The sequence below is a fragment of the Aphanomyces invadans genome, assembly GCF_000520115.1.
Source record: "Aphanomyces invadans strain NJM9701 unplaced genomic scaffold supercont1.1, whole genome shotgun sequence".
In the NCBI taxonomy this organism is placed as follows: domain Eukaryota; phylum Oomycota; class Saprolegniomycetes; order Saprolegniales; family Verrucalvaceae; genus Aphanomyces; species Aphanomyces invadans.
In genome coordinates, this window is record NW_008580146.1 from 1,485,357 (window position 1) to 1,510,824 (window position 25,468).

General features: G+C 53.9%; 12 protein-coding genes across 21 annotated transcripts; 7 read left to right on the forward strand and 5 right to left on the reverse strand.

Moving 5' to 3' along the window:
- The first annotated feature begins 787 nt into the window (after nucleotides 1-787).
- Nucleotides 788-5,121, forward strand: H310_00429 (hypothetical protein). 8 transcript variants are annotated; one of them, XM_008863226.1, is made up of 19 exons: nucleotides 788-1,012; nucleotides 1,083-1,280; nucleotides 1,341-1,408; nucleotides 1,461-1,612; nucleotides 1,676-1,845; nucleotides 1,903-2,107; nucleotides 2,158-2,383; nucleotides 2,449-2,700; nucleotides 2,753-2,873; nucleotides 2,934-3,058; nucleotides 3,106-3,387; nucleotides 3,435-3,499; nucleotides 3,553-3,745; nucleotides 3,799-4,051; nucleotides 4,108-4,209; nucleotides 4,274-4,437; nucleotides 4,478-4,620; nucleotides 4,670-4,822; nucleotides 4,876-5,121. In XM_008863226.1, the coding sequence occupies exons 1-19, from the start codon at nucleotides 814-816 to the stop codon at nucleotides 5,024-5,026; spliced, it is 3,222 nt and encodes a 1,073-aa protein (XP_008861448.1). In that variant the 5' UTR covers nucleotides 788-813; the 3' UTR covers nucleotides 5,027-5,121. The 8 variants fall into 8 exon arrangements, with proteins under 8 accessions (XP_008861448.1, XP_008861442.1, XP_008861443.1 ...); XM_008863220.1 differs by having other exon boundaries at nucleotides 1,676-2,107; XM_008863221.1 differs by lacking the exon at nucleotides 4,876-5,121 and having other exon boundaries at nucleotides 4,670-4,875.
- Nucleotides 5,056-6,494, reverse strand: H310_00430 (hypothetical protein). 3 transcript variants are annotated; one of them, XM_008863229.1, is made up of 6 exons: nucleotides 6,356-6,494; nucleotides 6,138-6,269; nucleotides 5,774-6,077; nucleotides 5,585-5,727; nucleotides 5,314-5,539; nucleotides 5,056-5,261 (listed from the first exon to the last, which is right to left on the reverse strand). In XM_008863229.1, exons 2-6 carry the CDS (start codon nucleotides 6,179-6,181, stop codon nucleotides 5,082-5,084), a joined length of 897 nt encoding a protein of 298 aa, XP_008861451.1. In that variant the 5' UTR covers nucleotides 6,182-6,269; nucleotides 6,356-6,494; the 3' UTR covers nucleotides 5,056-5,081. The 3 variants fall into 3 exon arrangements, with proteins under 3 accessions (XP_008861451.1, XP_008861450.1, XP_008861452.1); XM_008863228.1 differs by having other exon boundaries at nucleotides 6,331-6,494; XM_008863230.1 differs by lacking the exon at nucleotides 6,356-6,494 and having other exon boundaries at nucleotides 6,138-6,292.
- A 374-nt stretch (nucleotides 6,495-6,868) lies between these two features.
- Nucleotides 6,869-10,554, forward strand: H310_00431 (hypothetical protein). Its single transcript, XM_008863231.1, has 5 exons — nucleotides 6,869-7,153; nucleotides 7,207-7,364; nucleotides 7,413-7,939; nucleotides 8,007-9,125; nucleotides 9,183-10,554. The coding sequence occupies exons 1-5, from the start codon at nucleotides 6,900-6,902 to the stop codon at nucleotides 10,497-10,499; spliced, it is 3,375 nt and encodes a 1,124-aa protein (XP_008861453.1). The 5' UTR covers nucleotides 6,869-6,899; the 3' UTR covers nucleotides 10,500-10,554.
- A 62-nt stretch (nucleotides 10,555-10,616) lies between these two features.
- H310_00432 (hypothetical protein) lies at nucleotides 10,617-14,962 on the forward strand. The gene is made up of 5 exons (XM_008863232.1): nucleotides 10,617-11,537; nucleotides 11,588-11,916; nucleotides 11,973-14,382; nucleotides 14,433-14,566; nucleotides 14,626-14,962. The coding sequence occupies exons 1-5, from the start codon at nucleotides 10,643-10,645 to the stop codon at nucleotides 14,761-14,763; spliced, it is 3,906 nt and encodes a 1,301-aa protein (XP_008861454.1). The 5' UTR covers nucleotides 10,617-10,642; the 3' UTR covers nucleotides 14,764-14,962.
- A 484-nt stretch (nucleotides 14,963-15,446) lies between these two features.
- On the forward strand, nucleotides 15,447-16,365 carry H310_00433 (hypothetical protein). The gene has a single exon (XM_008863233.1). It carries the CDS (start codon nucleotides 15,459-15,461, stop codon nucleotides 16,161-16,163), a length of 705 nt encoding a protein of 234 aa, XP_008861455.1. The 5' UTR covers nucleotides 15,447-15,458; the 3' UTR covers nucleotides 16,164-16,365.
- Nucleotides 16,366-16,929: 564 nt separating this feature from the next.
- On the forward strand, nucleotides 16,930-18,239 carry H310_00434 (hypothetical protein). Its single transcript, XM_008863234.1, has one exon. The coding sequence runs from the start codon at nucleotides 16,950-16,952 to the stop codon at nucleotides 18,117-18,119; it is 1,170 nt and encodes a 389-aa protein (XP_008861456.1). The 5' UTR covers nucleotides 16,930-16,949; the 3' UTR covers nucleotides 18,120-18,239.
- A 340-nt stretch (nucleotides 18,240-18,579) lies between these two features.
- On the reverse strand, nucleotides 18,580-19,340 carry H310_00435 (hypothetical protein). Its single transcript, XM_008863235.1, has one exon. The coding sequence runs from the start codon at nucleotides 19,326-19,328 to the stop codon at nucleotides 18,624-18,626; it is 705 nt and encodes a 234-aa protein (XP_008861457.1). The 5' UTR covers nucleotides 19,329-19,340; the 3' UTR covers nucleotides 18,580-18,623.
- A 288-nt stretch (nucleotides 19,341-19,628) lies between these two features.
- On the forward strand, nucleotides 19,629-21,032 carry H310_00436 (hypothetical protein). Its single transcript, XM_008863236.1, has 7 exons — nucleotides 19,629-19,707; nucleotides 19,781-19,853; nucleotides 19,910-20,128; nucleotides 20,180-20,316; nucleotides 20,364-20,463; nucleotides 20,534-20,716; nucleotides 20,774-21,032. Exons 1-7 carry the CDS (start codon nucleotides 19,634-19,636, stop codon nucleotides 20,903-20,905), a joined length of 918 nt encoding a protein of 305 aa, XP_008861458.1. The 5' UTR covers nucleotides 19,629-19,633; the 3' UTR covers nucleotides 20,906-21,032.
- H310_00437 (hypothetical protein) lies at nucleotides 20,917-22,187 on the reverse strand. The gene is made up of 3 exons (XM_008863237.1): nucleotides 21,678-22,187; nucleotides 21,384-21,624; nucleotides 20,917-21,333 (listed from the first exon to the last, which is right to left on the reverse strand). The coding sequence occupies exons 1-3, from the start codon at nucleotides 22,130-22,132 to the stop codon at nucleotides 21,046-21,048; spliced, it is 984 nt and encodes a 327-aa protein (XP_008861459.1). The 5' UTR covers nucleotides 22,133-22,187; the 3' UTR covers nucleotides 20,917-21,045.
- A 56-nt stretch (nucleotides 22,188-22,243) lies between these two features.
- Nucleotides 22,244-23,010, reverse strand: H310_00438 (hypothetical protein). Its single transcript, XM_008863238.1, has one exon. The coding sequence runs from the start codon at nucleotides 22,993-22,995 to the stop codon at nucleotides 22,432-22,434; it is 564 nt and encodes a 187-aa protein (XP_008861460.1). The 5' UTR covers nucleotides 22,996-23,010; the 3' UTR covers nucleotides 22,244-22,431.
- Nucleotides 23,011-23,257: 247 nt separating this feature from the next.
- H310_00439 (hypothetical protein) lies at nucleotides 23,258-24,238 on the forward strand. The gene is made up of 2 exons (XM_008863239.1): nucleotides 23,258-23,982; nucleotides 24,036-24,238. Exons 1-2 carry the CDS (start codon nucleotides 23,281-23,283, stop codon nucleotides 24,177-24,179), a joined length of 846 nt encoding a protein of 281 aa, XP_008861461.1. The 5' UTR covers nucleotides 23,258-23,280; the 3' UTR covers nucleotides 24,180-24,238.
- Nucleotides 24,239-24,770: 532 nt separating this feature from the next.
- H310_00440 (hypothetical protein) lies at nucleotides 24,771-25,116 on the reverse strand (the record flags this gene model as incomplete). The annotated part of the gene is made up of 2 exons (XM_008863240.1): nucleotides 24,771-24,890; nucleotides 24,940-25,116. 2 exons carry the CDS (start codon nucleotides 25,114-25,116, stop codon nucleotides 24,771-24,773), a joined length of 297 nt encoding a protein of 98 aa, XP_008861462.1.
- Nucleotides 25,117-25,468: the final 352 nt, after the last annotated feature.

The following is a 25,468-nucleotide window of genomic DNA, read 5'->3' on the forward strand; positions in this document are numbered from 1 at the left end:
AGAAGTCCTGGAGCGTTGTCTGGCGTAGGTTCCAGTTGATTCTGGTCCATTCCTTGCTCACTTCGACGCGATCTATCTTGGTGTTGGGTTTATGGTGTTCCTTGAGTGATTGATACGCGGCAAGGGGGTCGTACATCCTATCGATGTAACGGTACTGACTTGGGTCCAATGTTTCAATTTGGATCCCGAGAGCCTTTTGTTTGTCGGCAGCGGACATCGACGACGCTCTTTCGCTGTGGGTTGCCTCCAAGAGACCTTTGACTATCAATCGCACCTTAGGTAGGTCTTCCAGTTGCGGTAGTTGTTTTCCGTAAGACGGACAGTGGGGACGGCGGCCGACATCAGATCCTTCTTGTTGCTATCGTGTTGGGCTCAGATCCTCCAAAGAGAGGTCTTGAACGATTGTGGTATTTCCTTGTAGGCGATGGCGAGGAATGCAGCGGCAGGCGTGTGCTAGCGACTTCAGTCCAAGAAGGCAAAACGAAAAGTGAATTGTGTTAACGGAAGCTAGTCTGCTTTGTTCTCTGCATCTCCATGTAGCTTCGCGTCGCTTCGCCGTCTCTTGATGTGACAATCGGCAGTCGGGTTCTGATTTGCTGACTGTTCCAGGTTTGGCAGCATCATCGAATCTTCAACAAGAGGGCGTTGATGATGATTGAATGCAGAGGCATGGGGTATTGTTCCGCCGTGGTGAATTGCACGAGGTGGCTCGGCGTGAAAAACCGCTCCTCGACGATGATTGGCTATCCGGATAATTATTCGTATTTCCGTTTGACTTGAAGGCTTTGCAGCGTCGTCGACTTGAGCGATTCGATGCCGCCGCCGACACTGGCCGAAAAGGCGGAGCTCAAGGGAATTCTTGAGAAGATGAACCTGGACACTGGAGATGTCGTCCTGTTCGACCGCAAGTGCAATTCCATGGGTTTGTATGGAGGAGTGATTTGCCACTCGGCAAAGCTGTTTGGCCAAACGCGATGGGATCACAATGGCGTCATCGTCAAGACTGACGACGGTCTGAATAACCTTGCTTCGTGGATCGGTACGGTGTCTTCCATTGTACTGAGGTTGGCGTTGCGGAGTAGGCAAGCTCATGTTCCTTGAGGCTGCAATGAATGGTGTCAAGCTACGTCCTCTAATCGACCGAATCCTCTACAGTCGGTCGTACGAGGTGCGCATTCAAAAGGTAGAAGTTCACCGGACGCCTGAGTTCCGCCAACGCGCCGCCGAATTCATTCGGCGCGTCATCGAGCAAGATATTCCATACGAAGACCGAATTCAAGGTAGTTTGCATCCCAACCGATTCAATGAACTCACATCGCTCCAACCACCATGACATGCAGTCCTTCTCAACGCTGGCGCATCATTTGTTCCGTCTCGCATGGCCCGCGAACAGTTCTACCACGACATCGTACGTCTGTGCCTTTCCAAATCGCTTGACTGACTGGTTCCTGAGCCTTAAGGTGGAGCTGAAGCGCCAAATCAAGACCATTCAAGATGACATCACCCATCGGTCGAAGATGACGCCCTTTGAGAAAAACTCACTCCGCGCCGAACTCGCCAGTTTGCGCGAGCAGCATGACGCCATTGTTCAGCAACTCGACCAAACTGAACGGTCTGTGCTGTGCTCTCGTCTCTGTCCCTGTCAACTATCCTTTTCTCAAGAGTCCATGACCAGGTCTGTCTTTGAAAACAAAGCCGCGTCATCGTCCGATCCCGCTCGCTTCTTTTGCTCGCAACTCGTGGCTGCGCTGTACCAACACGTAGGCCTATTGCTGCCATATCCCGCCGCCACGTCATACCGTCCACACAACTTCTCCGAAACAGACGAATACATCAAGTTGCAAAGTTCGTTCGCAACATTCGAGATACCACCTCACACTAACTTTTGTGGCTTTGTCGAAGATGCTGCGTGGCTGCCGCAGATCTCCCTACGCGAGCACTTCACAGACACGGAGAAGCAACTGGACGACGAAGCCATTGCGTTGACGACTCCTCCACCGCCCGACGTCCTCGACAAGATCGTGCATACATTGCAGCGCCACGCAGTCTTCCATGCGTACACCGAATCGGAACTGCGCGACGTCGCGCGACAGTTTCGCCGCAAGAGGTACAGATCTACCCACGCCAAGGATTTGTCAAGTGATGGATCGCTCGAAGGTTTGCGCCAGGACAAGTGGTGTTTTACCAAGGCGCCCCAGGCGACTATTTCTACGTGATTACCGACGGCACGGTCGATGTCCTGGTGAACTACGATGCGTACGCACGTGAGCAACCGAAGGATTCGGTGGCGGTGGAAGTGACGACGGGTGGAGCGCTCCCGACTCTCCGCCGCAACATGTCCAAGTCGTTTGACAACCAAGAACTGGCCGCATCCAGCCATTTTGTACGACAACTTTGCTTTCAAAGCATGCTTGACCTGTCATTTCGTAATGCCGTGGCCGATGGCAGGTGCATGTGGCGACAAATGGCCCTGGCAATGCGTTTGGGGACTCAGCACTCATGTACAACACCCCGCGTCGCGCAACAGTCAAGTGCTCTGAGCCCGTGGTGGCGTACGCCCTCGACAAAGCAACCTTTGCCGATGTGGTCAAGCGCCACCCAGCCGCGACGCAGTCCCTGGCCGAGCGCCAGTTCCTCATGCAAACGCTGGCCAACCATCCCCTCTTCGCCAACGTCAGCGACCAGGCCCAAGCTGCAGCAGTACGCTCCGTCACTTGTTCTTGTCTTACCACTTGATGGGATCGTTTGCCAGGTGCGGCAATGTTTCTCGCTGAACATGCCCAAAGGCTCGATGGTGCTGGAGCAAGGGCAGTTTGGCGACTACTTTTACATTGTCGAAAAAGGAGCTTGCGCCATCTCCCGCCATCACACTGGTACGCCAGTGGAATCTACAAGTCTCTCCCACATGCGATTCGAACTGAGGTCACGAATAGATGGCGACGAGTTTTTGGACCGCGTGGTCGGTCGCGGAGATGCATTTGGGGAAGTCGCGCTCCTGTACAACAGCCGTCGAGGAGCAAGTGTTAAAGCGATCGAAGACAGCAAAATTTGGTGCATGGTACGTTCGTCATCGTGAGGTCGTTTCCTGGCGTCATTCGTGGCCAGGATCGCAGCATTCTCCTGTCGACGACGCGTAGTGGGTCGACGGCGCTGCTCGACATTTTCAACAAAACGGCAAGTCTGCACGACGGCGACGAGAGCTTTCTCACGTCGGATGACGTGGCGAACCTCCTCGAAGGCGACGCAGGCGTGAACACTGTGCAGACCTTGCTGTTCCCAGACAAAATGACAAAGATCAACTTTTCTCAATTTGCCCATTTCCACATGTGCGTGGAAGCGTACTCGTCGCGGCAGTTCAATCCGCTCTTGGCCGAGGCATTTTATCGAGTACACTGGCACCTTTTCAGTGGCATACGCAACTGATGCTGCTGTAGTCGCTTCTTCGGCGCTCCAGCGACCCTGGCCTCTCGTCGTCGTCCGTGCAGCTGAACGCCACCCCGTAACTCTGCCCATCATGATAAACGTGCGCGGTCTAAAGGGAGAAAATTTTAGATCGACCGCCGTTCAGCTATTTTTTCATAAGAAGAGCCCCACCGACGCCATCACATACCACGATTGCGTTGTGGCCTGCCAAGCTTGGCGACGATCCCCATCCCAGGCTCCTCCCGAAATTGCCTCGCTTCTCGCTACGCTGCATGCCGACTTGATGCTGCTCGAGCAGCAGTGGAGGCACACTGCATTTGATGTACTCCTATTCCATTGCTACCACGGCCGCGGAGCAAAACACTCTGATTCTAGATGTCCGGTCCCACCACCTCAATGACAGCTGCGTCGTCATCGGCTACAGCAGCATCGAGTGATGCCCCCGTGCCATTTCGCTCTCTCTTCTCGCTCCAAGACGTGTTTGCAGCTATCTTTGCCGGCATCGTGGCGCGCACATCCACGGCGCCACTCGAGCGCATCAAACTAGCGCGCCAAGTTGGTCTCCTTCCTTCAAGTCTCAATTTGTGGCGCAGTGTCCAGCACATGGTGCACGTGGCTGGTTGGAATCGTACGAAGAAACGAGTGTGCGTTGGAATATGTCGTCGTCATTCGACTTGTGTGCAGGTCTGTTTGCGGGGAACTTCGTCCACTGCGCAAAGCTCGTTCCGTCGTTTCCGCTCAAGTTGATGGCATGCGACGTGCTGCGCCAGCACTTTCATCAGCTAGGTACCACGGGCTAACGAATCTTCCTGTAGTAGCGTGCAGAGCTGACAAAATGAATGAGCGATAGGATTCAATGCTGAGGTGAAAAATGCGCTGGCTGGCGGCAGTGCAGGCGTCGCGGTCCAAGCCGTGCTGTACCCCCTAGATGTCGTGCGCGGGCGCATGGCGCTCCAGCAAACCGTGGAGCCGATCGCCAAGTACCCGACCGTGGCGTCGTGTGTTCGTGACATGGTATATTTCACTCGATCGACGTCAGTGACGGTGCACCTAGGTGCAGAGGGAAGGCATGCGGTCGTTCTACCGAGGATTCGGGGTGGGCACCCTCGGCGTGTTTCCTTATATCGGCATAAACTTTGCCATGTACGAATTCTTGCGGCCGTGGCTGGTCGTGCAGCAGCACCATCGCCATGCCGAGTACGTTGACGACCTGTACGACTGACCAGTGCTGACGGCTCGAGGGTAGTGCGGATCGTGCGAGTGGATTCGTCGTGTCGGGTCAAATTGCATGTGCCCTTGGGGCGTCCGTGACGGCGCAAGTTACAACGTACCCGTTGGACCTCGTGCGTCGCAAAATGCAAATGCAAGGCGACTGGCTCGCTCCGCACGTGTGGCCCAAGTAAATTCCCCATCCATCAGGCATGTTCAACGTCACCTGTGTTGTTCTTCCAGGTACTCGTCGACGTGGGATTGCATCAAGCAAATCGGCAGTGGCGGAATGCTCCAGTTCTACCGTGGATTCGCTCCGAACGTCGTCAAGGCGTTGCCGGCGTCTGTCGTGTCGTTCGTAGTGTACGAGACGTTGCGGCAGGATAGCGAGTAAGCACGCCACTGAACCATGGGGAGGAGAAATGTGAAAGGAAGCGTCGTGTTGAGCCTCAGTGAACGACGTCGTAAAACATACTGCTAAGGCCATAGCGCACCCCAAATGCCGCGACGCACGAGACAACTTGGAACGCCAGGAGCAATTGAACGAGGCGCTTCTCGGGCATGGGACCAAAGACGACAAGGAACAGATTGAGCATGGTCAGGTTGGCACGCGTCGAATCGGGTGATATCTGACAAGACATGCGGCCATATGAAGCAAGCGACTGCATGTACAAGGCGTACCATTGAAGGTTCGAGGTTGCCTGTTTTCGGGTTGAACTTGGGGAGGCGGTGGCGGGGGCACGGAATAAACTTGAACAGTTGCGGGATCGAGTAGATAAAGTTGAGGATCTGCGGAGCAAAGAAGAGCAGGAGCGTCTTGGAAAAGTGGCCTAGGATGCCGGCGACTGCAAACGTCATGCCGGCGTAATAACAAAACGTGTCCCCGACGAACACCCGCGACGGGTACCTAAATGGTACGATAATGACTCCAACGGGATCGACATGGACATACCAATTGTGATGGAGCAGCCCCAAGGTCGTCAGGAGAAACGGAAGCATGATGATGAGGGAAAACAAGTGGTAATGGAGACCGTCGTGGTCGCGGAGCACTTGGGTCAGGTTGAGCACGACGACGGCAAGACCGATCACGAACGACTGTATCGACGAGTGAGACACAGAGTTAGTGCATAGTCGATCCTACCTGGCCAGCTTCGAGTCCGTTGCACCCAGCGTAGATGTTGATCGCGTTCGTGCAAAACACGGCCATCATCCCCATGTAGACGTAGTACACGTAACCCAAGTCGACGATGTCGCCATGCTCGGTCACGTTGAAGAAGATCGACAAGATAGGGTGAAACACGCCTCCTTGTCCGATGATTCCGCGAACGAAAGATGGCATCACGACCGCGGTGACGCCCGAGTAGTGCAACAACACAGGGATCGTGGCAAGCGGTGGAAAGAGAAGCTTGTGTCGCCACTTCAGGTCCAAGAGATCGTCGCAAAATCTGCACAGAGCAACGGGCTGAGCTGTCTGTAAACGTAGGTGCAGCATAGACCCCACATACCCCAACGTGATCATGGCGGCGATGGACACAATGCCCCACCGCATGCTCGCTTGATTGAACTCGACGAAGAAGCTAAGTACAGTCAAGATCGCAACGAACACAGACCCCGACACAATTCCCAATGCTTCAGGACTAAAAGCATCGAAATCGTTCAAGTTACGCAATGTTGTGCCACATGCGATCGAGTTTGTACATTGGGATTTCGCCTGCGGGGGTACCTTTCTTACAGAGATCCTTCCCAGAGAGCTTGGCCGGCCAGTGGTTCTTCAATGTGCCAACGAGGGCGACGACGGCGCCGTACCCAACTGTCGAGGAGGCCGCAAGGACGGTCCACATCATCTCGTTGACTGATCAAATACCTTTTGTAACGTGTTCGGTGTACATATGACAAATGAGCATATAATTGGCCAAAATATAGCATAAACAATTCATTTTAGCCAATCAAAGGACTCCATGAACGAACGCATCTTTTGCGGTAATCTCGAGAAACCGCAGCGAACGGTGAGGGCAAACAACCCCGGTTGAGCCTTCATCGGGTTTTTTATGAAAATATCGAGGTCGATGGGACACAGCTCACTCAGTTACGGGTGAGCGCAGTGGGCTCGCGAAACAACGGCTGCAATGGACAATTATAGAATGTGATTGGCTAAAATAGCTGAAATGGCATGAAAATGATTGGTTAAAAATTGTGGGTATCAGCGCCTCGCGTTGAACGTACTGCTCGTATGTGTGGCATATTGGCGCTGATTGCAAAAGAAGACGATGGACGACTGCAAGAACTACGTCGTGACGGCGCAGAAGCCGACGAGTGTCACGCATTCGTGCGTGGGTAACTTCACGGGCAGCAGCGATACCAACTTGATCCTTGGGAAGAGCACTCGTGTGGAGATCCATTTGCTCACGACGGAAGGGTTGACTCCGTTGCACGATGTACCGATCTATGGCCGAATCACGATCTTGGAGCTGTTCCGACCATCTTTGTCGGCAGTGGATCTTCTCTTTTTGTGTACACAACGGTAACGCCGCTGCATGTCGACATGCGCATTCCTTGACGATAAATATGGTTTAGATACCAATTCTGCGTGCTCGAGTACGACAGAGCGACGAGAACAGTCGTGACCAAGGCGCATGGCAACATTCGCGACAGCGTTGGGCGCATGAGTGAAGTCATAACGGGTGGAAACATCGACCCTGAAGGACGTCTCCTTGGCATGAACCTTTACGAAGGTGCGTATCACCTGCACGCCCAATCAAGCAATGACGAGTGCACAACAGGTTACTTCAAAGTCATTCCTATGGACGGTCATGGCAAAGTGTCGGACACGTTTAACATCCGCCTGGACGAACTTCGCGTTATTGACGTCAAGTTTCTGTACGGCTGCTCGAAGCCGACGATTTGCGTGCTTTACGAAGACCACCGAGCGGCGCGCCACGTCAAGACGTACGTGATCTTGACCAAGGAGAAAGAGTTTGCCGACGGGCCATGGAGCCAAAACAACGTCGAAGCGGGCGCGTCGCTCTTGATTCCTGTCCCGTCGCCGTTCGGCGGCGTCTTGATTGTGAGCCAGCAAATGATTGTGTACCACAACGGGAACACGTGCCATGCCATCGACATGCAGCCGACCGTAATTCAGGTGTACGGGCAGGTCGACAAAGGCGGATCACGCTTCCTACTGGCGGACCAGTTCGGGCTGCTCCAAGTCGTCGTGCTGCAGCACACGGGGAAAGACGTGACAGGCATCTCTCTCGACGTGCTCGGCGAAACGTCGATCGCGTCGACGCTGTCGTACTTGGACAATGGAGTAAGTCCTCCTTCCTGTGCTTCTCACTGTTACCATACTCCTCGGCATGGACGCTGACATTGTGCAGGTTGTGTTTGTCGGTAGTTCGTTCGGGGACTCGCAACTAGTCAAGCTCCACCCGACGCGCGACCCCACGACCAACTCGTACCTGGAGGTGCTCGACAGCTACACAAATGTGGGTCCTATCGTCGACTTCGTCGTGATGGATTTGGATCGTCAAGGCCAAGGACAGATCGTCGCGTGCAGTGGCGCGTACAAGGACGGGTCCCTCCGCATCATCCGCAACGGCATCGGCATCAACGAACTGGCCGGGACCGACCTGCCTGGGATCAAGGGCATGTGGCCTCTGCGTCCAACATTTGCCGCCGAGCAAGACACGCTCCTCGTGCAGAGTTTTGTCAACGAAGTGCGCGTCCTTGGCTTCGCAACGGTCGACAACGACGTAGAGCTCGCGGAACAGGAAGTTCCAGGGCTGGCCAACTCGAAGACACTCATCTGCCGCAACGTCGTGGGGGACCACTGGCTGCAAGTGACCGAGCGCGAGATTCGTCTGATATCCGCCGCCACGTTGCAGTGTGCAGCGTCGTGGAGCCCATCCGCGTCGCAGCGCATCACGGTGGCAGCGGCCAACCCGACACAAGTCATTGTGGCTCTCTCGGGCGGTGTTTTGGTGTACTTCGAGATTGCTGGCCAAGCCAACAGTCTCGTGCAGAAAGCTCAAACGAAACTCGCGCACGAAATTGCGTGCCTCGACATCACGCCCTTGGTCGGCGACACCAAACCAGCACCCGACACCCACTGGGAAACCCAAGCGCTCGCCACGACCCGCTGCGTCGTCGGGCTGTGGTCGGACTTGTCTGTATCGCTGTACCACCTACCCGACCTCCGCCTGGAAACAACAGTGCTGCTGGGCGGCGACGTGTTGCCTCGATCGCTCCTGTCCATTCGTTTCCACGACCAGCCGTATGTCCTCGTAGGGATGGGCGACGGTACGTTGTACACGTACGTTCTCGACATGGACGCATCGACGGCGGCGGTGACCTTAACCAACAAGAAGAAGATCAGCCTCGGCGCGCAGCCCATTTTGCTGAGCGCGTTCCGGTCCAAAGACGTCACGCACGTGTTTGCTGCGTCCGACCGCCCCACCGTTCTCTACTCGCAGCACGGCAAGCTGCTCTTTTCCAACGTACGTATTTGAAAGTACCATCTCATGGCCAGTCGATGATCTCAATGGTGTCCGAAGGTGAATGTGAAACAAGTGAACGCGATGTGCTCGTTCAACTCAGCGGCGCTCCCGGATTGCTTGGCGCTGGCGTCGGCGGAAGACTTGACCATCGGCACGATCGACAACATCCAGAAACTCCATGTTCAAACCGTGCCTCTCCATGAATGGCCACGGCGGCTCGCGCATGATCCTATATCACACACTCTCGCGGTGTGCACGGTCAAGTACTCGCTGGACGCAGACAACAATCACGTGGACGAGATGGAAGTGAGCTTTGTCCGGCTCCTGGACGACCAGTCCTTCGACACGCTGCACTCGTATCGGCTGGACCCGTTCGAGTCGGCGTGCTCGATCGTGCACTTGACCTTTGACGGCCACCCGTACTACGTCGTAGGGACGGCGTACGTCCACGAGGAAGAGAACGAGCCGCACCAGGGCCGCATCCTTGTGCTGTCGGTCGTTCAGGCGAAGCTCGTGCTCGTGGCGGAGAAGGAGGTGAAGGGGGCCGTCTATTGCTTGAATGCGTTCCAGGGCAAACTCTTGGCCGGGATCAACAGCAAGACGACTCTGTTCAAGTGGAGCGAGAACGCCGAAGACGCGGACAAGGAACTCGTCGCTGAGTGCGGTCACCACGGCCACACGCTAGTGCTCTACATGGAAAGCCGAGGCGACTTTGTCGCGATCGGGGACTTGATGAAGTCGATCTCGTTGCTCAACTACAAGGCATTGGACGGGAGCTTGGAGGAAATCGCGAAGGATCTGAACTCGAACTGGATGACAGCGGTGGAAATCCTTGACGACGACCACATCATCGGGAGCGAGACGGACTTTAATTTATTCTGTGTCGAGCGACAAAGTGGCGCCACCACCGACGAAGAGCGCAGCCGCCTTGATTGCATCTCCGAGTACCACGTTGGCGAGTTCGTCAACCGGTTCCGTCACGGCAGTCTGGTCATGCAAGGGATGAGTGCAACGTCGACACAACGGTCGCCCATCCTCTTTGGGACTGTCAGCGGCATGATTGGGTGCATCTTGCCACTGGACAACACTCAGTATGCGTTTTTGCGCCGTGTTGAAGCGGCACTCAACCACGTGATCAAGGGTATTGGAGGGCTGCAGCACAAAGAATGGCGCATGTACGAAAGCAAGCGTACCGTGAGCGAGGCCCGCGGGTTTATTGACGGCGACTTGATCGAAGGCTACCTCGACCTCACCAAGCCCCACCAGCAAAAGACTGTTGACTTGCTGAACGTCGACGGCGCCATGGACGGTCAGCCGCCTGTGACCGTCGAAGAGCTCACATCTGTCGTGGAAGCGCTGGTGCAGCGACACTAACTGTCCTTAGTACACTCGTCGCTCCTCCATGCCATGTTGCATCGTCAAACGAAAGATCTTGGATGGTATCCGGATTCGGATATTAGATTCCGCCAGTGCGAATTTATTTGCGAAAGGCGTCGCTGACGGCGATACCTAGCTACATGGCGGCAGCGGCGGAATCTGGAACCAACTTTTCAGCTCCACATGAATCCATGCAAGAAACGCTGTTGCATGAGGATGTTGAAGAGTGCAAAGAAGCAGACGTCTCAGACGATGATGGACCAACGACAGAAGGCGCCGAGTCGCCAACGGTGAATGAGCATCACCCGGAAACTTCCACAGCAAGTACAACGAACGGAATCGAGCATGGTCGCAGATCGCACGGCAATCCACCACCAGCGTTGGAAGAGAATGGAGGCGCGGAAAGCATTGACGACGTTGGGTCGTTGGCATATCTCCGGAAAAGCATTGATGTTGAGGACATTGATGTCCCGATCTCCACCGACGACTTGATGCGATCGTTGGACGCAGAGCTCGACAAACGTCGGCCAGATACGTACATCATCACGCAATTGTGTCGTGATTTGGGTGAAATACCCAGCAAGTGGCGGGCCAGGGTGTGGAAGGAACTGCTCTGCCCTGGTGGAATAAAAGCCGACTTGCCGTGGGACGTCATCTCTATGATGGAACAAGACGATCCGAACCAACGAGTGATCCGTGCGGATGCCCCGCGCACGCGAGCCAAGGATTTCGCACCACATTCGCGCGAGTGTGTCGAGCAAACCCTCGTGCATCTGCTGACGTACTACTGCAAGTGCAAAAACATTCGGTACAAACAAGGGATGAATGAAGTGCTGGCACCCTTCCTTCTTTTGCGTGGCGATCTTTCGTCCACGTCGCCGTCGTCGGGATGGACCGACGCCGTCGTGTACCAATGTTTCTACACGTTCATCGACAAGTACTTGACGAATGTGTTCTCGGACCGCGAGTTCCGGTCATTGCAGTGCTCGATGCGGCTATTGCGGCTGCTGCTGCAGTACCACGACCCGAATTTGTGTACAACCTGTGCCAGCCACTTTATTCTTTGACTGGGTGGTTGTCCATAGGCGCCCATCTCGACCAGCACGACATGTCACCGGAATTGTACGTCACGCCGTGGTTCATCACATTCTTTACTCGCAACGAGTCGCCGGACTTGGTGTTTGCGCTGTGGGATACAGTTCTCCTCGAAGATGATCCATGCTTGCTGCATTTCTTCGCTCTCGCGCTGCTGGAAGACAGCCGAGATCGCGTCATGGAAGCCGACGTGGCGGAATTGCCCCAAGTTCTCGCCAGGTTAACGTTCACGTCGGTGGAACATGTTAAAGAGCTGACAACCATTGCACAAGATCGCCTGGCCTGCACTCCCGCCTCCTTCCGGAAGGACGTCATGTTGGTACGACGAGCAACCATCCCGCCAAGCTGCCATCACGGACACTCTGACGTCTGTAGGTGTGCTACCGGCCCCTCACTGATCGATCGTTGCCAGCGCTGCGGCAAATGGGCGCAGCTCCGTGCTTGAACGTACACCCCCAAGAAGTGGTCGCCCACATGGTGTCCAAAATCCAAACAAACCATGCGCCGAACGGCCTCGCGCTGCTCTTGCTGGACTGTCGGCCGTTTTCCGCGTTCCAAGACTTTCACTTTAGTCTGTCGTACCACATCGATCCGGACGTGCTCGCCAGCCCCGAAGCATTCAACGTGCTCTTGGATGGGTTTGGTCGCATGAAAGAGTGCCACTTTTGCTTTCTCGGGGACTCGTCGATCGCGCAGCAACGTGTGTCATCGGACGATCCGGCAACGAGTGCCTCGGTGAGTTCGAACGGCCCGGCGTCTCCGTCAGGGGACTGCGATATGCACGTGACTCGGTTCGTCCTGCTCTTTCTTCAGCATGGTTTCCAGCACGTGAGCAAAGTCCAAGGAGGCATCGAAGCGCTGCGTGCGGAGGTCGCAGCCCTCGCCGACGTCGACGTTCAAGACCAGTTGACGGTTGGCGAGTGGAATGACGTGGACGATCCCAGCTCCCTCAAGGCCAAAGCGAAAAAGCTCCTGCTCGGGAAACTTCCTACGCTCACGCAGCGGTTCCGTGGAGCCATCAAACCATTTGTAAAGAAACCCCAAAGCACGTCGTCGGCCGACGACGGAGATGGAAGCGGCAACACGACGACGCAAGGCCCCCTCGTGGACGAGGAAGAGTGGGTCGAAGTCGTCGTGAGAAGCAAAGAAGTGCTGAAACGCACGAGCAGCAGCAGCACGATCGCCCCCGTGAAGCAAGTGCTGTTTGGTCCTGGAAAGCTCGGCATTCTCTTTAAAGGAATCGACAAAAGCCCCATCACAGTTGACAGCGTCGTGCCGAAAGGACAAGCCGATCTCACCAACCAAGTTGAACGCGGCGACGTCCTCATCGCGATCGCTGGGCAGAGTGTCCGTGGCATGAAGTTTCATCAAGTGATGGATCTGCTCCACGCCGCAGCTCGCCCGATGACGCTAGAGTTCTCGCATCCGTCGACTCGCCATCTTGACGTTCTCGACGCGCTCTCGCTTCCACCTCACGCGCCGACCATGCTTCGCAACGGTCCGTACTCCATCAGTCTCCTCTGGGACAGTGTCGCGGGGGCGAGTCGGTACCAACTGCAGTTTGCCTTGCAATCGGAACATCGATTTCATCCATGGGCAACCGTGGCCGTCAAGAATCGCACGGCTGGTGGAGTCGCACTCTTGGACCACATTGCGGCACCCGCGGAGACCGCGGGGACGTTGGTTGGGCTTGAACCGAATGAAAAGTACCTTGTTCGGCTTCGATGTGGCACAGACACCACTTGGGGCGTGTACAGCGAAGCTAGTGCCGTGTTGACCACCCTGCCCCTCGACACGCCATCACGCCAACCTCCAACACAATCTCTGAGTCCGCGAACGACGCCGTCACCGTCGTCTGTGGTGTTCCTTGCTGGAGAGTGCCCCGATGTGGTGGAGCTTGGGCTGTTTTACTACCGCGTCCTCATTGGCCTCCGCGCACGGTCCGGCCCATCGTACGAGGCGCCGACGGTGGAAGTCGCTCTGGACAAAGGATCACTGATCAAGTGTGAGGAAAAGGTCACGCGGGGTCCGTATGTGTTTGTGCGGCTGCAAGACACCGAGTTGTGGGCATTTGAGACGACCGTCGACAACGCGGCCGTGCTCGAACGATTGGCATTCGAAGACAAGCCCGAAGGAGCAGTGAAACTCGTGGACAAGGCCGTGGCATCGACAACGTCTCATCCTCAACCACCACCATCGCCCCAGCCACCGTCGTTGGTCGCTCCAAGTGGACTTGACGTCCACGCCCCCACCATGACGTCGCTTGTGGTGTCGTGGGAAGCGCTTCTGGACCCGTTTGTCGTCAAGTACCAGCTCCAGTACTCGAAGAATTCTTTTGGGGCCATGTGGGCGACGAAAGATGTGTCGGGCCAGCTCAATTCGTGTGTATTGGCGCACCTGAGCCCTGGAACTTCGTATGTGGTACGCATTCGAGCTGGGTACGAGTCGGCGTGGGGTCCATTTTCAGCAAAATCGGAGACCGTCAAGACATTGGAGGACGATCAGCCGACTAAGGCGTCGTCGAATCCCAAGTTCTTCAACGCGTTTGTCGAACGGGCAGCCGAAACAGCGGCGGTGGCGGCGCGAACAGTCTCGGCGCGGCTGACCCGGACAGTAAGCCAAGACAACATGGACGACGCCGCCATGACCAAGGACATGATGGACCTGCCGTCGTTGGTCGTCAACGTGGACGAAATGAAGGCTGCATCGAAAGAGTTCAGGTGGTTTGCCGCCAAAAAGGTCTCGGGCGACGTGGAATGGACATGCGATCTCGTTGTGTCGCATGGTAACACATCAGTGGTGGGATGGTTCACCTGAATAAAACGTTTCCTGCAGGATACGTGATGGCCATCTGCCCTGACGCCGACCGTCCTGGCTGGGGCCGCGTCGAAGACAAGCGGCAGCTCAAGCTTCTGTCCAAGATCACATCCAAACGCGGAGTCCAGACGTCGGTCGTGTTTCACTTTAAGGTACACCTTGCAACAGCAGTCGAATGCACATGGTGGCGGTGCTGTCGAATGCTTCGTAGAAAGTGGAAGGCAGCGACGACCAAGACATGGAGACGCTGGAGTTCCTCATTCATGATCGTCAAGGATGCCTGCAACTAGTCAAAGAACGGTTCCTGGCGATCACTGCCAAGCCTGGCGCTTCATGCACATCAACCTGACTGTCTTATTTACCTAGCTGTGGAGGTTCTTGCAAGACGAGACTTTCTTCGATGATGTCGGGTTCTACTCGGACGCTTTTTGGTGCCTGCAATGCAGTGTAGCTATCAGGCGAGCTCGTTTACGGTCGATAGCCAAGTAAATGTACTGATCATGTGCGACCCCTTGATCGTGTCCAGGTTGGAGTGCAATGTTACCCGGAGGCCATAACCACCAACAAGCGCCGTCCGTCCCAATTTGCTAAGGATGGTGGCAGCAGCAAGATGCAGACTAGCGTTGCTCCCCGTGAGCGGTGACTTGTTAACGAGCATTTTGACAGGCAAGTCACGATGCTGGCGCACGCAAACGGCAGGTTTCTCACGAAAGGTGACGGGTGGCCAATTCAACACGTAGTGCCGCCGGCATGAACGCAACCGTCGTGCGCCCAGTGCATTGCCACTTCATAGTTTGACATCGTGTGTAAGAAATTTCTCTCCGCATTTTGTTGGCAATGGAAGGTCATTGTGAAAATGTCAAACGTTAGCATAATTTCTGGCCTATTGATATTTCATCCAATTTAACACAATCGGATTGGTTGATTTTGAACACTTAAGCACCACTGATTTGTCCAAAACAGGTTGGTCAAGGATTTTTATCCAATTACATTGCATCAACTGACGCAACGTCAATGCTCACTCGCACTCTTCTGCAAGCGTGAATGACCACAATTGGCGGGATCCCAGTGACCACCGTTGGTGCCGTCGCGGTTGGCACAGCGCTCGTGTACACGGGCATCAAGGTTGTTCGCGGCAAGCTATATGACTTTGTCATTGTGGGACTCACCACGGGGTGGTATCGCGAAGTGCTGGAACTTCTCAGCCCCAAGGCCCGAATGCTAGACGTTGGTATCGGCACAGGCATGGCCCTTCTTCACAACAAGGCACTCGTGGAGTCGAAGAACCTCTTTGTGGACGGCGTGGATTATGACAAAGACTACATCACCGACTGCAAGAAGAACGTGAGTGCCCATGGCCTAGATGACTCGATCCACGTCCACCATGCTTCCATCTATGATTACACGTCGTCCACACCGTACGATGCTGTATACTTCAGCGGATCGCTTATGATCATGCCGGACCCTGTGAAAGCGCTAAGCCACACGGCAAGCCTGTTGACGTCGACCGGTCGAATCTACGTGACTCAGACGATTCAAACCCAAAAATCTTGGCTCATGGAGGTTGGGAAGCCTTTGCTGAAGTTCCTCACGACCGTCGATTTTGGGAACGTCACGTACGAAGACGACTTCGAGCGCACTGTAACTGCGGCGGGTCTTTGCATCGTTGTCAACCAAGCGATCTCGGGGTCGACCAAGGAATCCGTGCGCTCGTCTCGGTTGTTTGTGCTCGAAAAAAGTACTAAATAGATCACCAAGTTGCATGGTTTGCAACACCCAAACGACCTTGTGCGCTGTGTCCACTGCGGCTACGCTGGGGTTTGAACATTTTTCCGCCTCGCAACTCGTGGAATGCCAGCAGTGGCTAAATTCAAGTCTTCCGGTGCTCTCAGTTGCTTTGATCCAGCACCCTCGTTCTTGACGTCAATCTCAAACTTTGCTTTGCATGAACCGTTTGAATTGATTTCACTGGGTTCGACTAGCAGGGACTGTACCACCGACTCAATGGTTGGCTGTCTCACACCTATTAGATCTTCGCTTTGGCCAAAGGACCATGGACTTGCACGAAAGGTATTTCTAGCAACTCTCGTCAACTTCATCAATGTCATGATTGATGTTTTGAAATTTTCCTCCCTCCACGAACGAGCACCATGTACATGCCCCAGCACCATGGGAAGGTGTTTTACATGGTAAAAACACTCTTCGAACCGTCTCTAAAGAGTTTTTAATCGAAGTACATGGATGGGCTCGACATCGCCCTAAGTTTCAACATGGGGCTGGCTGAAGGTCGACCTTGAAATTTCCTCCAGCACTTATTGATATTTTCCAATTCGCAAAATCTCTTAAGCCAATCAAGACGCTAGCGATTTATCGTCGAATTCTTTTCAGCCAATTAAATGGCGATCCCATTATATTAATGAAAGGGACACTACATATTGGCAAGGCATTCCGTCAGTTTGAGAATTTTTTATGACAACGGAGGAACGTTATCCGTATGCTTCGTATATCCGGATTCGTCTTGGCGGGAGAACAAAGATGGCATCGGCGGTGGTGGAATACATTCAAGAAGCGCTGGATAGGAACGAAGCGCCGCACTTGGTGCGAGTCTGCCGGGCCACGGGATGCTCCTTAAAAGATGGCCAAGAAGCTTTGGCACAGGTTATCGCCCAAGAAACGGATGTGCAGTCCGTGCAAGTCGTGGTATCCACGGAAATCGACCCAGAAACAAATGCAATCGCGGGAAAAACTATCTCATTGATCCGTGGTGAACCTGACGATGCTACGGATTTGTATGCAGTCTACCGGTCGGCAGCTCTCTCCACTCGGGATGTGGACGATGCGCTGAAGAACATAATGTGGTTCCCTCGCTTGGACGAAGGCCTTGGGAGTAATGGGACATACGGCGCAATCGCGTCCGATATCACGTGCGATGAAGCTTTGGGTTCGCGGAATCTTGTCATGGTAGCAGCGGAGTCGGCTTCAGTCTTCTCCAACTTTAAGGCCATCAACACTACAAAGACCACCACGCCGTTCTTTCAAAGGCAGTCGTCTTCGAGCTCGTCCAAGCCTCCTCCCAAGAAGCAAACACCTTCATTTTTTGGCACGACTTCCGCCAAGACTGAAAGCAAGCAGCAGGCTGCTCCACCGTCGAAGAATAAGGCCAACGTGGTCGACGACAGCGACGAAGATGTAAGCGACGACGACGACGAAACCCCAAAATTTGTCAAAAAATCAACGCACCATAAGCGACTTCGTGTGTGTGACGACAGCGATGACGACGACGAAGCGGAGTTCTTTCCGACCCCAAAGCCGTCGCATCCAGTGAAAAAGGATGACAAACCCGTCAATTGCCCACCGCATCCCACGACTGCACCAACCACAAGTGCTGGAGAAGATCGTCCAACCCCGCCAGCTCTCCCTCGATCGCAACCTGTGGCGGTCGAGAAAGAAGAAGCAACGGCCCATCGCCCTCAGAAGCGACAAAAAGCAGTGACGAAAACTCATATCAACGAGGACGGGTATATGGTCACCGAAACCATATACGAAGACGTTGAAGGGGACGAACACCCGACGTCCCAGACAAAAGCCGCGTCGTCGTCTGGGAAACTGCCAGCACCGCCTCCAAAGAAGAAGCGTGTCCTGAAAGGATCTGGCACGGCAAAGCAGAGCAATCTCATGGACTTCTTTGGAAAAAAGTCAGTGTAACCAAAAAACGTGGTTGTGCCAAGTGCCCAACATGCCATGGCTGAATGGGATACAAAGTCGGTGATGGAAGTATCGAGCAACACTCAGGGTTGAGGACCGGCACGCGGTGGTCCACTATCCACAAACACGGGGGTGGTAGAAGCGCGCATGTCCCCACGAAACCCAGTTCACAGTTGCTATTCCTGCTGCCACAAGACTGAAGATGCTCTTCAAATGTGTACAAGTTGGCACTGCATGGATGTGTGGTCCGGTTGTCGTCGATGGTCCGAACAGTTCAAGTCGAGACTAGTGAAAGCAGAAGCTTCGTGAAAAGCATGCGCTTTGCGACACGAAATATGGTGCTGCATCTACGCATTGAGCACTTCGGAAGAAATGTCATGCAGTCACTTGTGTGCACTTCAAGCATTGTAACGTTGCACAATCTTCACACTCTGAGCAAGCAGTGGACACAGCGCAGCGATGGATTTGACAACATGGTGGAGTCTATTTGTCCTTTATTTCGTTTTATTTCGTGGCCTTTTCGAGCACGAACAACCGAAACGAGCGCACGGATTCCTTGGTCGACCCCGAGATCGCTTGGTTGACAATGATGCAAAGACCCGCCGCAGCTACAGTGCGCTCGAAGTCGTCTTCGTACGTGACGTTCCCAAAATCGACGGTCGTGAGGAACTTCAGCAAAGGCTTCCCAACCTCCATGAGCCAAGATTTTTGGGTTTGAATCGTCTGAGTCACGTAGATTCGACCGGTCGACGTCAACAGGCTTGCCGTGTGGCTTAGCGCTTTCACAGGGTCCGGCATGATCATAAGCGATGCACTAAAGTACACGGCATCGTACGGTGTGGACGACGTGTAATCATAGATGGAAGCATGGTGGACGTGGATCGAGTCGGCTAGGCCATGGGCACTCACGTTCTTCTTGCAGTCAGTGATGTAGTCCTTGTCATAATCCACGCCGTCCACAAAGAGGTTCTTCGACTCCACGAGTGCCTTGTTGTGGAGAAGGGCCATGCCTGTGCCGATACCAACGTCTAGCATTCGGGCCTTGGGGCTGAGGAGTTCCAGCACTTCGCGATACCACCCCGTGGAGAGCCCCACAAAGACAAAGTCATATAGCTTGCCGCGAACAACCTTGATGCCCGTGTACACGAGCGCTGTGCCAACCGCGACGGCACCAACGGTGGTCACTGGGATCCCGCCAATTGAGGTCATTCACGCTTGCAGAAGAGTGCGAGTGAGCATTGACGTTGCGTCAGTTGATGCAATGTAATTGGACAATAATCCTTAACTCATATATTTTGGACAAATCAGTGGTGCTTAATTGTTCAAAGCAAACCAATCAAGTCGTGGGAACTTGCAATGACTCAATGGTTGATAGCAGAATTTATCCGGTTCCGGAAAGTGTGGTAGCCTATTTAAATGTTGAATTGTGAAAACAATTAGTCCAATTTTAATTTGAAATGCATTTAAAATCCTTGAATCCGCTGAATTGGTCACATGGACTTCACTTGTGGAACATGTTCACCGTTCGAGGCGCCACCCACCGGCGGTTCATCAGCCAGCAGGCCTTGACGCTGCGCGACACTGTGAGGTATGTAGCTCTTGTAATGTTGCAGCGTATGAGTGACCCTTTGGGTCGAGTAATGTGGACCATGCATGTGTAGGAAGCTGGACTACGACAACTTTCTCTGTGGCCTTTTGTTGCCGTCTGCATCTCGCGATGCCTTCTACGCGATTGTACGTCAATGGTGGCGCATCTTTTTAATGTTCGCTCACGATGCCACCCTCTGTAGCGTGCATTCAACATTGAGATTGCTCGCATCAAGGATTCTTCTCGCACAAATCCTGGCGCTGGAAAGATCCGCATTCAGTGGTGGCGCCAACGTCTCCACGACCTCTTCGACAGCCGCAAGCCTGCCCCAACGGACCATGTGGTACTTGCGGAATTGCACAGTGCCATCCACAGGCATCAGCTTACCCAGCGGTGGTTGGATCGCATCTTGGAAGCACGGGTACTTCGATTGCTCAACTCGTTAAGTCATCTCCAACGACATAGCTTGCAGGAACTGGATCTCGAAGTGGAGAACCCGTCGACGGTCCGAGACTTGGACATCTACGCCGAAAAGACTGCTGCATCGATGCTTCATCTCGCGCTGGAGTGCCTTGATGTCCGCGACGACACCGCGGACATTGCCGCGAGGTGTGTTTTGAAACCTCTCTCTTGCGTCGCTGACTCCACATCGCCAGACATGCCGGCATTGCCGTCGGTATCACGACGCTCCTGCGTGGTACGACGTTCCACGCGAGTCAGAAATGCGTGTACTTGCCCCAGGATATCCTGACGAAAGTACGATCATGCCGTGAACTCTATTAATTCCGCTGCAACTTTCCACGCGATTCAAGTTGGTGCTGAATAGCATCAAGTGGCAATCGAAGACGTTCTCGCCGCAGCCTGCGGTGACTCCATCGACGATGCCGCGTATTCAAGGATTGCGCCCGTGACATTTGACGTGGCCTGCCACGCCCTCGATCAAATGCGACAAGCGCAAGCGATGCAGTCTCAGCTTCCCCGCGCTGCTATCCCTGCCTTCTACACCACGGTAATGATGGCCAGGTTGGGTGTTTTTCCTGAGTTGTCATCATCGCTTGTGTGCTAGATTTCGTCGCAGCGCTTCCTCGCTCGCCTGGAAAAGTACCGGTTCAACTTGATGCATCCCGAAATGCATGACGCCCGGCCACACGGGCTGCAGTGGGCGTTGTTCAAGCACTCGTTGTTCCGATCGTTTTAACAACACATTTACTCCTCTCCGTGGTTCAACCATTTCAAGGGGAACCGCTGACAACTCAAAAATCATAACATTTGACGACTCGTTTCGAACGCTTTGTGTTATCCACAACACATCCACGTGATATTCGATAACAGCAAGTCTCATTGCTGTTTCCGGGACTTCTTGGGGCCATCAGGAGCGCCACCGTGGGACGACGACGGGGGGGGCGGCGACGCCGATCGCTTGTGCCTATGGTGATGGCCGTCCCCAAGCTGTCCATTGCTCGACGACGAGGTGCTGACGTGCTTTCGCTTCTCCATTGCGACCAGTTGGCCTTGCAGTTGTTCTCGCTTCAATTTCACTCGGTTTTCAAACTCAAACCCGCTCTTGAAGTAGTCCAACCTGGACGGAGCTGCTATGTGCAGTAGTTCTTCTTCTATCGCGGACGCCTGAAACCCAGGCATCAGCGTCGGGGAATGACCATTTCAGAAAATCCTACCGCATGAAGCAGCTCCTCGTAAGTCTTGCATGTGCTAGTGTATGCATCAAGGATCTTGGAGCGCACGGCTTGGCGCTCTTCGATTGTCAAGTACATTCGCCAGTCAGGCGAAAATGTAGGTACAGGGGAAGAGGCAGCAGACGAGTTCGTGCTTCCAACACCAAGAGGTCCAGTTGGTCGCATCATGCTAGTACTTCCGGGCGTGGGGAGCATGATGGGAACGGACGTGGACACCCGTGTGCTGTGTGGATTAGGAGAATGAGATGCCTATGGATCATTTGTGCGAGATCGTACGTGAGGGGTTGACGAATATAAGCCGAAGAAGATGTGACAGCACGCTGAATCGTAGGGGGATTCGACGTGATCGAGTTGTTGTTTGTCGACGACGCCGCACCAGAGCTGTGCTGGGGGATGCTGTATCGGTCGTGTTGTTGCTGCTGCGGAGGCGCGAGGTACGAGTGCTGCATCGACGGATGCGATGACGACGACGATGACCCATGACAATGAGGATCGTGTCTGTGCATTGGGAGTGCAGACGGCATAGTGGAGCGGTCTGTGTTGTTATTTCCATTGGCCAATGCACTGAGCGACGCTGCAGCACTCATGTTCATGTGGGACGACGTGTTGATGTTCAAGGACGAGGAGGACGCAGACGTTGAACCACCTCCATTGCTGTTGCTGTTAGACGCTCCTCCCGAGAGGTTTCTCTTCAACGATGGGATTTGGATGTGGTTCTGCATATGACTCATTTCGCTGATGTCCGCGCTGATGCCGCCCTGTTCCACGGCTATCGCACAGCCGGCAGTTCCCCCTTCGGATAACACAAGGTATCCGGATATCGCCGTATCGCGAACGTTCGTCGAAAGTGCTCCAGTTTGAATTTTACAACAAAATCTTGCAATGCAGTGATACTTTTAAGCAATGCGGATATAGTTGTAGCCAATGTCCCGTCTTGGTTGCGTCGCGTGGGTATGCTCGTGCTGTTGCGCCTTCAGCATGTGGGGTTAGCGCGGCACATCGAGGGGGATCAAGGGGAAGATGGACAAGTCTATGCGTTGAATAAGCACACCGTGGCACTGTCGCTGAAATCGTTCAGGAACGAACGTTCGAGTCGCCGCTCCAATGCATCAACCCGAGCACTTGAAAGGTCAAGCTTCTTTCCGCTCAATTGCCCCACTGTCACTTCGTACGTCAGTGGGTTGATGACATCAGTCGAAGTTGCTTGGTTAGGTTTCTTGAACTTTGATCGTTTCGGTCGTGCCTTTGCGGTGTGTCGCTTTTGGCGCTCCAATTCTCGTCGTGCGAAATACTCTGCCCATTCTTGATTGAGCTCGAAGCCATATTCATATTCGCTGCTCTCGTAGCCGCCATTGCTGGGTGTAGCGAAGTCGATGTCGGTGACGTTGTCTTGGGGCGTCGGGAAAGCATGTCGCGCAGGGTGGGTTGCGAGTTGTTCACTGCTGGACAGAACCGAAGCACGGGGGTGCTGATGTACGGCGCCAATTCGAAAGGATGGTGTGAGCCACTGCGTTGAGTGCTGCGGGATCTTATCCCATGCTTCGCAGAACGGGTACGGCGGTGGGATGCCAAGGTTGGTCGGGACTGGGGTCATCGAACAGGATTTGTCTCCCAACATGGGTAATCTTATCCGGACAAAGATGAAACTGAGCCAATGAAATGCCACTTCTGCATGGAATGGCGCCAATTGTTTTTCACACTTTTTTCAATATTCGCAAATATACACTTTAATAGTAGTTTTTGAATGGAATACGAGGTGTTCATGTTAAGCATTTTTGAATTATTATATGATACAGGTTCGCATTTCCGGATAGTTCATGTGGTCGTCGAATGCACCAACCATTGCACAACGAATCGCATCAACTGCAGCGTAGACGCCATGAGCAAGCGGCAACTGGGCGAGATCAACGATGAGAGCATGGGCGAGTCCGAGGAAGGTTCGGGCGACGAAGAAGACATTGTGCTCAAATCCAATGGCGACCAGAAGGAAACCGTAGACATTGACTTTGTCTTCACGGATCCATGCGAGGAAAACTTCCACAGCGTCAAGCAACTGATCAGTACTAACTTTCTCCCACCGACAGCGCTGGACACATCCAACTTGGCTAATATTATTGTTAGCCAAGTTAGCATTGGGTCTATGGTCTGCTGTGAAGGAGAAACGGACGTATTTGGGTTCATTACGGCGCTTAGCCTGAAGAGGTATGCGAACGAGCCGTCCATTCGACAAATCGAGTCCCTCGTCCTCGACAAATGTCCCAAGGACCTCAAGTCGCGTCTTACATCGATCTTGTCGACCAAGACCGTTGGTCTTGTCATGAATCGGCGCATGATCAACTTGCCATACCAGTTGGTCCCGCACTTGCACAGCGCGTTGCAGCAGGACATCGACTGGGCCATCGAAAACACAGAAGACCCTGCAATGAAGTCTTCGTTCAAGTTTGACTACTTCTTGATTCTCGCTGGTGTGCAAGTCGATATTTCGTCTTTGAAGAAGCCTGCTGGTAAGAAGGCAAAAGGCTCATACCCCGACCCAGCAGTCAAGTCGTTTGACAACTTTGAGGAAGAGTTCCTTGAAGCGGTACGATCTTTTCTTTGTCTTCCCATCCCACGTGATGACATCGATGTTTGTAGCAAGCCGACCTCCACTTTACCGTTCCCACCGAGAACGTGCTCAAAGAAGGCTCTGGTTTCAGCACGGAACTGTCCGTCATGCTCGTGTCGAGGCAAAAACACCAAGAAACGATCGTTAGTATGTCGCAGATGCTCGCCGCGTAAGTCGAAGTCGTTTATAATATTAGCCACACGCACACCAATTCACTCGACTACATCTTCCATCATCGCTGTCATTCGCCCAAGGGTACTTCGCAACACCTTGAGTTCTGCTGCTTCCGACGGACTCAGAAAGCGATTGCATGTGTGGACTTCCTCTTGTGTACTCTTGTTCTGGATTCCGCTCTCCCTGGAACTCCTGCCCACAAAATAGTCAGATACGATCATCCTACGTCCAATCGCTCACCCATTCTTCCACGTCGTGGCGTTGGCGCGGTGTGGCGACGGAGGGGCTTCCGGCCACTTCGCACCTTCATTTGAAGCGAATTTCGTTTGAGCGCGCACCCTGATTGCTGCGTCGGCTCCATACTGCGGGGGACTTGCAGCTGCCTTCACGCGGGTCAAGAGGTCTGCTGACACTGCAGCTTCTAGCTTGGCCAGCGGCGATGGTTTCGTGTCCCCAGAATGGCATGGGATGGCGATGGGACGATCCGCAATGTGTGGTGTCTTGATGGAGAGCGAAGTTGATGCACTGGAAGCTATTCGAGCTATGCTCTAGATGATCGTCGTGTTGATTCAACGGCTCTGCATGCATGATCACTTGGAGTAACTTGCCTGGGACCTTTCGGACTCGATGGCAGCAGTGAGTTGGCGGGTCATCTCCAAGACGTTGCTGCAAAACAAGGTCTCGAGATCGGTCAGTTGCTTTGCCATGGCCTAGATGATGTTGGCAAATTAATGACGACAGACGGTGAGCATGGAGTACCATTTGAAGTTGGAGGACTTTGGCGTTCAATGCTGCGTCTTCGACCCGTTTCACATCTCGCAGTTCATCTATGTCTAGTGTGTTCAAGTCGCAAGCGACGCGATCGAGGTTGATGGGGGCGACCGCCTTTGCACACAGTTTCCGCAGTCGCGCGGTGCACATTCCCAAGTTGCGCATGTCGAAGTCAACCTCATCTGTCGAGTCTTCCTCGTCAGATGACGTGAAGTTGGTGTATGCGGCTAAGCAACGTGATGACCTTGTCCTCGTGCTCACGTCCACACTTCGTGGATTGTTTTGCGGCTGCGATGACGGTCGACGGCGGTGGGTGCCCAGGAAAATGGCGCGAATGCGGCGGAGTTTAGTACTTGGGTAGTCCCCGGTACCTTCAATGCCGAAGATGTCGTCCTCGCTGCTCCCGCTATCTTCACTGGACTTGCACATGCTGATCGAGGCGTCTTTGAAAGGTCGCACGAACACATTATCCGGATGTCCGAGTTAAGTCGACCGCTAAACTTCATTTGTGTGGGAT